At 40.8% G+C, this 11694-nt stretch overlaps 1 protein-coding gene across 1 annotated transcript; it reads left to right on the plus strand.

The window, feature by feature from the left end:
• Positions 1-2300: 2300 nt before the first annotated feature.
• On the plus strand, positions 2301-3304 carry RB195_008017 (uncharacterized protein; the record flags this gene model as incomplete). The annotated part of the gene is made up of 2 exons (XM_064181973.1): positions 2301-2433; positions 3144-3304. The coding sequence occupies 2 exons, from the start codon at positions 2301-2303 to the stop codon at positions 3302-3304; spliced, it is 294 nt and encodes a 97-aa protein (XP_064038722.1).
• Between the last annotated feature and the right edge of the window lie 8390 nt (positions 3305-11694).

Genomic DNA, 11694 nt, shown 5'->3' on the forward strand with positions numbered 1-11694 from the left:
CAGAAAAGAAAAATTCAATCAAAAAGAGATCAGAAGCGATACGACGTGAAATCGACGACATCGATGGAGCGGCCTTCATTAGTGGGTAAAAAAGGGCAACAATTTCTTGAAAAGATTTCAATTGTTTCGGAGGACAGTTTGTGCTATATCGATTCAAAGAATATATCTTTCTCAGATAAAAAAAGAAGAAATAATAAAAACGAAAGTTTATGAAGAAAGAGTGCGAGTGATGTATGAATTATGAATTATTCGGGGCAAATGAAAACGGAAGAGAATACGTTGATGTGTATCAAATAACAGTTTGTGCTACTGCAGACGAAATAAATGTCTAGCCAGAAAAATTGGTCACAGCTGCCGTGCTCATCATTTACGAACTCTTTCGTCACCTAAAACGTAATGTTTGTTCAGGTAATCACCTTTTCTATGTCTAAGTGCTATGCTCAATTTGTCGTACGTTAACGAATCGATACGAATTAGTCGTCCGAGTGAGTTAATTCGCTCTTGTAGTCTCAAAGAAAAAGAACAAGTTTTTTCTCTTTACGCCTACTCCAACTATATGTCCAAAAAATATTGAAATATTTGGGAATATTCCTAAAAAGTTTATGGTAAGAGAAAGTTCTGTCTCTGTCAAAAATCACAAATTCTAAACGAAAGCGCTTCGTCTTCGAAAGAAGGTCACAAGCGCCGAGTACAGTCAGTGGCCGGGAAAAGAAACGGAGAGAAAGATTTATAGAGAGAGAGAGACTAAGGTTCGTAGAGAGAAAGAAATCATTCATAGATTGGTAGAGAGAGAGAGAAAGAGAGAGAGAAAGAGGAGGAGGAGGAGAGAGACATTTCGAATTCAGATTAATTTGCATTTCAAACGGTCCTATACCCGAGAGCCAACAAACGCGCTCTTGTTCACATCTGCGGTAGTTATGCTAATGACGAACTACGACTGTGTGAAATCGAGTGAATAGAGAACTGGACGAGACCGGACGACAACGCATGGCCGACACCGAATAGTCGTCGTCGCAACAACGCTTAATGGGCAATTTACTGGGGAACAAGTTCCTTCAGATCGAGGTACGGGAGAGAAGATCAAAAAGTTCGGATGTCCACGATCCAAGAATTTATAAATATCGCTTGAAAAGTGCTCCTAATGACTGGGATATTAATACCGTCCTTCGGTGTTACCAACAAAGATACATTTAGACAGAATCACCACAAAGAGAGAACTACGTACAGTTGTGACTTCCAGGAAGGCGAATTAAAAAGTGGATCTGGAGAACTGCTTGGAGAAAAAACCAAGCAAAACCAAGGAATCGCAAAATGCTGAATTAAATTAACTTTCTCTTGGAATAAAGCTAATAATTAAAGTACAATTCTAAGTCTCATGAGCTATTCCTTAAAAACCAACGCTAATAATAGCGAGCTAAATAGGATAGTAATAAAAAGAGAAATGAAAGCCAAAAGATTCACAGAATTTTCCCAATGATGTCAACGACATCCAAAAGTACCAATTAGAGACGTGTGATTGAAATCCGCATTATCCACTGAAAGAACAAAAAGGAACAAAATCCTTTAAAAAAACTGATTAACGAAAGAAAAAGTATCTGTGAAGAGAGAGTGCATGGATTGACAAGTGAATTACCTTTTAAACGAACACCTACACTACGCAGTAAAAAGTAGGAGTATGAATAAGAGTTGAGGTGTACTAGCGGATATACATAGAATGGTGCAGCAGTTCGTTGCGGGAAAAATGTTACATTCTTCAAATCCCCCAAGATGATGCGAGTGTTTCGTGATATATATCCAAATATTCAGCTGCAAACCAAGTCCAAGGAAGAAAATCGGTGGAAAATATGAGAAATCGTAGGGAAGGCGAACTAGAGTGAACTAGAGTAGAACTAGAGTGGTTCAATTGCACAACAAGTTAGAGACCGAGGTTGAAAATTGAATTGAAAATAACTGGTGAATATTTAGATTTAGACAGAAATTTATTTTTGATTGACGGAACCAATGAGAACTTCAAATATAGGTCATACGAACACCTCAAATCCACGAAAAACCTCGTTTTTCCTAGGTTATTCCGCCCGCATGAGATGTCGCACTTATAATTCCACGTAAAAATGATTTCTATCCGAACAAACAACGCTAAAAGTAATTGAATGATGAATAGAGCAAACAAATCGTCTAAGGAGACACCAGGAAAAACAAAAAAAAATCCCTGAAAAGAGCTCGGCTCGGTGAAATAAAGAGTTTACGTGAAGAAGTGTTTCTGATAAGAGGGACAACGACCAACGTGGGTACGGCGAGGCATGGCGAGACAAGGTCTGCACGATAGAGTTTGGAAATTCGACACCCGTCGAGGGAAACCGCCAGCGCCGACCGACGCAGCAATATTTCACTCGACCACACCAAAGGTGGATTGCATTCGAGTTTCTAATAGTGGTTGAAAATGAACAGATAACAGTGATTCACATAAACAGTGTCGCCAAATATAAATCGCAGTAAGTCGATGTCATTTATTTATTTATTTTTTTGAAATCAAGCATGTACTAAGTTGTCATATGATTGTCATAGGGTATTTCTCATTTCTCATGAAACACACCGTCTCCCACCTATGTATGTTAGGAAGTAATTAAGAGGTAGGTTGATGAAAAAAAAAACTCCAGCAGATTTTGATGTTGAGAACGCGGAAGGCGGACAGACGGACGCTCATGTCTCTATGTCAAAACCACTCAATCACTGCAGATGAACGCAAAAAGGAAATGTCTTCAGAAAACCTACCTTCGTACTTGTGATGGAGTTATTTTTGCCACAAAAATATCCCAGATCATAGACATACTTCAAAAAGAGTGTGTTCTGTTTTTTTTTAAATATACTCATTGATGAAGATATTTATTGTATATAAGAGACTTTTTGAAGGGACATGTACCTTGAATTCAACAAATTATTTATATCTACCTAGCGGGCAATCATAAATAAAATATATCGAATTGTTAAGCGCTATAGTCCATAGAGACTGCATGGAATGTTTTGTTATGGTGGCTGAGACGTGTTGAAAAGAGCGAAAATATTTGCGAGAAACATTGATAAAGTGTGGTAGAGACAGGTAGGATTAGCATTTGATCGATGAGGGTAAACAGACGGACTTCCAGGGGACGCGACGGGTGTCGACGACGACGACGACGACGACGACGTGCTTCAACACGATTCACCATTGCAACACCACACCAACATTGCATGCCGTCTGAATCAGCGTCTTCCGACAGAAGCCCGACCGAGTCATCGAATCAATATCGTCAATAGTAATCGATAAAATCTTTCCGAAACGAATACAGTCAGCGAAGCGCGCATTTATCACCCAGTGTGGCGCGCATAATGTGAAACCGCAATGGGCTTACTGTTCGAGTGGAGTTTCGGAGTTCAAGGGTGGAATGACAGCGCCCGCCTGAATAAGTGGACTTCGCGAGCCCGGCGACCGACGTTTTCATGGCTGGGGAAAGGAAATACGTCACATCAGAACAAAGATTTTGCGCGTGCATAAAAGCTGTTAAAGACGTGTCTGCAAAGAGAATGTTTTCAAAAAAACGTTTGCTCAAATGGAATGGTTTTCATGGGGTCTAAAAATTGAGGTTCAGATTTTTTTTTCAACGAAGTAACGACAAAGCGTAGCAAGGATGTAGATTTTCGAATTTTCCCACTGATTTAAACGATTTTTTTTCAAGGAAGGAAACAGAGTCACTTCAACGGTCGACGAAAGAGAATGATGAGAAAAAAAGGGGAAAAGAATCGACAATAAGAAGAAATAGAAGGAAGTGGAGAGGAAGAAGGAGCACAGCGAATGAAAGTGCTGCCTCGAACATACACACGCTAGCGTTCTTTCCTCCTAAAATTAATGAAAAATGATTACGGATGCAAATGATAATGCCGGTGGAATTCCGAAGTAAATTAGTCCTTAATCTCGTCCGAAATAGTTATACCTTCTTAACCTGAAAAGTTCCCTATAAAAAATAGGTCTTTTTTTAAATTTCATCAAAGATCGCCGAAAAACTTGGCAACAAATAAGTCAAGAAAGAGATGAAATTAAAGAAGGGTGGACAGTTGAAATTTTCCGAAGCACTAACTCCGGCACCACCAGGATCTCTATTTTGCACGGCAATGGAATGGATAGCACAAAACTACTTACAAAAGTGAGCAAAGGCTATTGAGCGATGTATTTGGAGACGAACAATTTTTAACAAAAATGTAGAAGGAGACTATTAGAAGGTCTGCAGCAATGGATTTCCGGTGCCCATTACATGACCCAAATTTGAAGAAGACGAATAAGTTTTCATTGAGGCCGAGCAGGAGTTATAAATAAACTATTTTCTTTCGATTTTGCGAGTGTTCCTTAGAAAATACTTTTCATGGAGTTACGCAGAGGAAAGAAGAAAGCAAGGACATAGTCCACCAAGTCGTACTCTGGGTGCAGCATGAACATCATGCACAATGTGTTAACCCATATCTCGCCGAAAATGGCCCAAATCGATAGGCGACGTCGTCGAATCGCGGAAGCAGCCGTCCGAAGCAACCGCTTCGATTCGCTGCTATGCGGAGGTGGTGGACTTGGGAAGCTTTGAGTAAGAACAATTTAGAGCGCCAGAGGAGAGCCGGCTGCATACTCGTTCTCGGCAAGCAAGAAATTCCAAAGAATGCATCGAGGATGAAGGAAGAGACGAGCGTTTGCGCTCTATCTCATCTAAGTTAATCGCTCCCAACTCCTCCTCCTAGTTAGGCTTCTGTGGAAGTTCCGTCTACATTCCTTTGAAAAAAAAGAGAAACGCTTTGGAATACATTTATAATCTGGAAGAAGTCCTCAAAATCACAATAAGAGCTAAGAACTGGTAAAACTAAGCGCAGAAAGAATCAGTGATCCCACAGAATTATTCACCGGAAAGCTTTCGGAAGTACACGCAAGCAAACTGGTTGGGTAAGCAAGAGAACAGTTGGAGAGTCCGAAATGACGTAGAGCTAAGTAGCTGAGCGGTAGATTACCGAGGAGAAAGTGGAAAAATTCTGGAAGTACATAGAATGCGCGTTATGTGTAACAATTTGCAAGTGTTCTATAGATAAGAATAACGAACAGAAAATGGGCACTTTGAGGTACGTAGTCAGCCAGGGAGATGGAGCTGTAATGAGCAGTGCCTAATTATTAAGTGAAGCATTATCTTTTGTCTGACAACCTGAAAAGAAATTGCAGCCTTAGGGAGAAAAGAGTGGTAACTGATCCGGTTGTTTTTCTCCTTCTTCTCCTTTCTTTTCGTATAACGCCATTCTTTAACAGTGGAACTTAACTCAACAATAATTTTATATCCACATTTTATCTGTGACTCCTATTTCACCAGTGTTTGTTGCATATGAAAACAAAAAGTGCAACAATGATTGGAGCAGATGCGGTTTCTGTGGTTGTTTTTTTTAATTGGCACCATATAAAAAGGTGTCAAATTTATAGGTCCAATTTTTGGTTTTGACATATGGTATGTACAGCTTGTTTTAAAAAGAGTGACTTCCAAAGTAGAAAATATCTTGCCGTCAAAAATTAATCGAGAATCAAAATATCTCCCTGCATTACCCCCAAGTTTTCAAAACGACAAAAGAATGCCTTTTTAAAAGTCACCAGTTCAAGTGGAATAAAATGAAAGGTGATACCAAATTCCCTGAGCTTCCTGCTAGAAAATGAAAGCTTGTAGAGAGGGATTCGAAAGAATATAAAAGTAGGCTCAAACGAGAAGAAGCGTTGCGAAACGAATAGAAAGTGCACCATAGCGCTTGACGTCATCTCGTATGCTTGAAAAGGCGAAAGTATGACAAAAGAATGAAAGGAGACGAAAGGGTGTTGGGTGAGAGGAAAAAACAAGAACGACATCGCTGGATGGACACATAGGACTGCAATGTGCAAGCTGATTTACGTCAAATAGGAGAAGGCTAGAGAAATATGGACAGAAAGAACTCATTTAAAGGCATCACCCCACGAATCTGAGGTGGTACGGATTTCAGGTGGAGTATCCGTATACGGGATAGTAGATTATGGAAAGGGGGTGATTCCGTCCATTTCTTTCATTTCATTTCCTAATTGCTATAAAAAATGGCCCGGAAAATGTGGCGTGTGCACAAGGCTGGCGCGCTCCAGTCGAACTCCTTGTAGAAAATAGTGCGCCAGAACGCCCGAAGCCGTATCTTCTGGGACGTTTTTTACGGCAATTAGGAAGAAATGGACGGAATCACCCGCCTCTTCGTAGTCTCCCATCCCGTATACGAATACTCCACCTGAAATCCGTACCACCTCAGATTCGTGGAGTGATGCCTTTAACTAAAAATAAATGAAACGGGGGAAAAGATACATCGATAAGGGGGAGGCTGTGCATTTAATAATAATTTTTTTTTGCAGAGTTAATTTCTTTCGCTTTGGAGATGTAGGTATTTCATATGCGAAAACGGTAGCCAGAGGAAAGAAAAACGATGTACAAATGGAATGGAAAGAAGAGAAGTGAACGTATGAGAGATTGGCCGAGCAAAATACGAAAATATCCAACACGTTTAAATTTCCAAAATTTCATACTCCTTTTATTACCTCATAGAAAAATGATGCTCGCATGACATACGAATAACTATAAAGAAACAGGGAGAAAAAAATTGAGCTTTCAGTTAAAAAAAAACATCTACGGAGAAGCTGCCGAAATCAAAAAGAACTCAAATCTAAAAATATAGAGATAACAGCAAGAAACTATGGCCAAACCAAGCACCTACTGTTAGCTGTCGCAGACGTATGAGAAAAGATGATCGCTCGCTCAACGCATCGCTGTTTCTCTCTTTCTATTTATGTATGTTGTGCCAGGGGCAAGTACCGGAATAGTAGCGAGCGAGTAGGAAATACTCCTATTAATTTTCAGCGGAGATGCATCTCATTACTTCGATAGCTCCAAAGAAACAGCAAATAACACCTTCTGGAAATAACATCTCTTTCGAGACAAATTTCGGAGATGATGGACCTCTTGTATGGAACTCACTTCGATCTAAACTCATTTCATTTTGTTAGTTCGAAGGCGAAGGGCGAAAGCTGAAGAGAAGTTGCAGAGAAGCTAAGTGGGAGCAACCAAACGCAGCAAGTGAATGAAAAAGAAAAACTGGGCGCTCCGCAAATCACTGAGTCTGTTGTTTTTGTATTCAATTGATGGAATAAGCAAAATGTGTTGCAGAAAGAATTCCACCAATGTACATATGTAGAAGGACGAGCAGGCACAGCAAGCTTCGATGAACAGCACAGGTTCCTAATCGAATACGACGAATCGCGCCGATGTTTCGCCACGTACCCTAATCAATGATTCGGTTATCAGCGAGTGTCCGGTTGCGATGAATCGCGTCCCGATTATTGAAGATGTGAATGTCTATGAAAAGATGGCTATTTTTCGCAAAAATCCTACTTCTCCAAAAAAAAACCTCGCTGAACATAGTCTCACTGACACTGCGAATCTCAGGAAGACGACTCAGTCTGATTATGCAACCAGATAATCGAGTCATGAGAAGAGAAATACATTGTGAGAAAGTAAGTGGATGTTGGATCTTCGAATTTTCATCAGTTAAGACGAGAATACTGCACGCATCCCTCACATCACGGAGATAAATGCTGAGTTAATATCAAGGGAATAAAAGGTTATTTAATCCAAATGTTTAAACCTCGATATAAGGCAGTTCTCACCTACGTATGGACCTAAATTTCGACAAAAATTCCTTATAATTATGCTCTTTAATGGCAACTAACGAGAAAATGATATTTGCTGAATTTACCAGAGGATTCTCGTTCATTCGCGTAGAATTAGACGCAAAATTAAGATAAGCACTGTTGTTTCCTCTGCTTTTCTTAGTCGCTCAAGTGTAAAGCGCTTTATAAATCCCACCAGCACTTGAATAGGGATGAATAGAGCACACAGAATTGATTCAAGCTCAACCACTTCCAGTACATCAACACACAAAGAAATTATGTTGATGTGAGTGAGATGTTCATGAGAAATCTACACAAAAGATATTGACACTGCCTCAATAAACAAAAATGAAGACCGATGCAAAATGCACGGAGTTAGAGTGTTGTGTAACACGCGAGTATCGACGCGACAGCCGGGATTAAGTCAGACTGCCGCCCGCTCGGTGAGACTTTCGGAGGAACCTCGAATATGCACATGGTGGAAGAGAGTCTGCTCCAGAATCGAACTCACAACTTGCTCAAACGAGATCCACCAGGGACGGCAGAATTCCGCAAAAACGGTGGGTTTGTGAAGGCTTGCTGCGGCCAGGAGAGAAACGCATAGTGCATGCATTGTTTTCGACTGGCAGCCACCAGATACGGAGTCGGAAGCGCCACGAATTGAACCAGTTAAATCGGTCCGCCCTTTTCACCCACCGAACCAGAAGAAAATAGCGTTAATGAATACCGGAATTCAACACAAAATCTTCCAGGCTACCTGCAAAGATTCGGAAAGTAGTATCGATCTGATTACAAAGAAACCACATAGCATTATGTCAAACTTTTAAACCTGGTCTCAAAGGAAACCATGTGGCGATAAAAGGGTCATTCTTCACAATAAAGGTACGAAATTTCGCAGGAACTCATCTGCTACAGCTTAATAAAATTCAGCACTACAATAGAAATAAGTGAATGTTATAGAATGACGTAAACTAGAATCTAATTTTCCTCTACTTTATTATAAAAGTGCAGTTCTTCAGAAATTTTTGCAGAAGTTGTTTTTTTTCCGGTGTACAGATTCCAAAAATGTCTGCTGTTCTACGTTTTCTTTGCAAAGAAGGCAGCGTACTATAGTCTACGTCTACTTATGTGTGCTGCCTTCATCAGCCCTCGCTATAACGACGAAAACAACAAACATGGTGAAACAGTTGTGAAGGAAAAATTTTTGTTAAGCAAAACAATGTATGTACATTCCTCGGGGGATGCTGCGCTGAACTACAGGTTATGACATTGAGATCAGTGGAAAGAATGAAACACAAAATCAATCGATAAGTGTACGAAGAGATGAAGCGATAATATGCTAATGGCGGGTCAAAATTCATTCTGGAATGGAAGATAGATAATAACAAACCATAAAACACGAACTTATGAGCAGATGTAACTCGTAAGTTCCATGATGGCGGTCTGCGAGTGGTGTTATGACTAAGACACCCTCGAGATAAGCTGCAAATTGCAGGGCCAAAACAGCGTAGACACTGAGTGAGAGTTAGAGACAAAGGAACGAGCAGATTCGGAGAAATCGTCGACGTCTCCTTCGCCTGCCGTTTCCGATTTATTTCCTTCTGTTCGAAGCAACTTTACAAATCCTTCAACTATCACCCATTCACCTGCACCTTTTTCGAACCTATCGTATCAAGTAATTGTAGCCTACCAACCTTTTCACCTTTTCGACTTTAGCGTATTCCTTCGCAAATGAATGTTTCAAAAATGTGGATATGTGTTCATCGCTGCTTGTGTACTTTAAGACCTTAAGATTGTAAAAGAAGAGTGAAATTAGCAGGACACATACAAACAAAGCACCCTCAGGACAAAATGTGAGCAGCCATGACGAGGCGCGTCCCGTGCGAATCGATCCTGGAGAATTTCGGAGATGGTCGGTTAAACAATGTATTAGATTCTTCCACTTCCCATCTTATCACCGATTTCGTAGGGCACCGCTACTCTGCGTGGTTAGACCTCGAAAGCACTGAGTTTCCTGACCATCATCCACTTACGAGACTATGCATTATATTCATTTGTGATCATACAAATAAATGGAATCACAAATGATCTGACTTTCCAAGCTCTGACGAAGGCGACGACGCCGAAACGTTAGCCGTAATAAAGTTTGTTAACAATCTTGGCTGTTGCTAAATTCGACTATCGACAAGTTGCAATCTCTATGCCAAGATTCAAGGAAAGTCGAACATTCGCACTTCTGGAATCATTTTTGTCATCCTCCATAACACGCTACTGCGAGATAAGAAGAAGTAGGCCTAGCTCGGGTATCCTGCCCCTGGACAGCGATGTGGAACGCTTTCTACCGTCCTATAGAGAAAAGAACACACGTGTTGAGTGCATACGGTGTAGGGAATAAAGAAGAATGACGTAAACGGTGCGAGGACCTTCAAAGATTGACAGATTGCGACGCTCAGGAATAGGGTGTAAATTAATGTCGGAAAACCAGCTTGAGTATCGATTGAGTACGTGTTCTCATCAGCGCGATTCGCTCCTCCGTAATGACAATGACGATCAGCAACGGAAGATAAGGAGAAGGACAGGTAAGAAAAAAAAAGAGAAGGCTCATCTCGCGGTATGTAGACGCAACGCAGCACACTGCCTTCTCCCCCAACTACGTCCCATAAGCATCGTAGGCGGGTGGTGGCGAACAACCATCACCACCACCCGCACCCGATTTCGCAATCCTTGCTCCTCGTATTAAATGCACGGATTTTATTTGCGCTGAATTTATCAACACGAACCCTTTGCTGTGTCCGAACAATCTGGATACAGGGATTCCCAGGGACTGCGAAGACAGCAGCACGTAAAGGAAGTGAAGGGAAAAATTTGCAAACATATTACATTGCACTCCAATCCATCATCCACCTCCATTTTATTTGATTAGTCGATGTCACAAAGGCTACATTATCCATAATCGTAGTTGTTATTATTCTAAAGCATCACTAACGTATTATAAAACACATTAATGGGAACCTTACGCTTTCATTTGGAAGTTTTCCTCTCTCTCCTACATCTCTTTTTTTTGTTTTCCTTTGCTAACATTTCTCCGCACATTCACAGTAGCCTAAGATTCTTCGGTAATGCAGGACGGAAATTTTTGAATTGAATGACATTCAAAACTCCACCAGTAATAATAATAATAGTAACAATAAATAAAAACAATAAGAACACTTCTAATCTCCTCAAATACCGCATCAAAAAGCTAGAAAATGTTTGCGGCGGCTTAGCCGAAACGGCGTAGACAACGACAACAAAAGTTGAGTAATTTATCGGGTTTTGTCATTGTTGGCATGTCTTACATAGCGAATTCTTCGGCTCGCCGAAAAAGCAAAAGGGAAAAAGTTCGGCGAAGGTTCTGGAAAGTTTTTTCTTTGCACCGCTAAATATTACATAGGCCCCTCTACATGTGGATAGCACATATTTATTTGCCAATGAGCTCAAAGATATAATTTTCACCACTCTAATTTCACACAAATGCCAGAGCTGAAATGATCACAAATACGTAGCTTCAAGAGAAAACTTTTGAAAACTTTCGAAAACTCAGGAAAGAGGAACTAGCATAAAGTTGAATCGGCGGGTGAGTGCTTTGCTGAGTTTAATGCTAGACTTATGCATTTTCCGTTATGCAGTTACTTCCCCTGACCTCGTTGCTGCTGTGGCAATTCCTCCTCCTCTCCGCCTCAGCGTTCATTCAATTGTTGAGTCCGAGGGCTCGAGCAAGCATATGCCGGGCGTCTCGAAAAACAGCTTCCAAGATATATCTTTGACAGCATACTGCGCTCAGACGCTCGTATCAGATCAAACGCCCCCCTCTCTTCTCGCTTCCTTCCAGCACTTTTCGACTTCATCGTCTACATAAACTGAAGAGTTATTATTTGTACTGGATCCACTGACAGCTGCTACTCTACCATCCAACAAGAAAGGAATTT

This window comes from Necator americanus, chromosome I (genome assembly GCF_031761385.1).
Source record: "Necator americanus strain Aroian chromosome I, whole genome shotgun sequence".
Taxonomy (NCBI): Eukaryota; Metazoa; Nematoda; class Chromadorea; order Rhabditida; family Ancylostomatidae; genus Necator; species Necator americanus.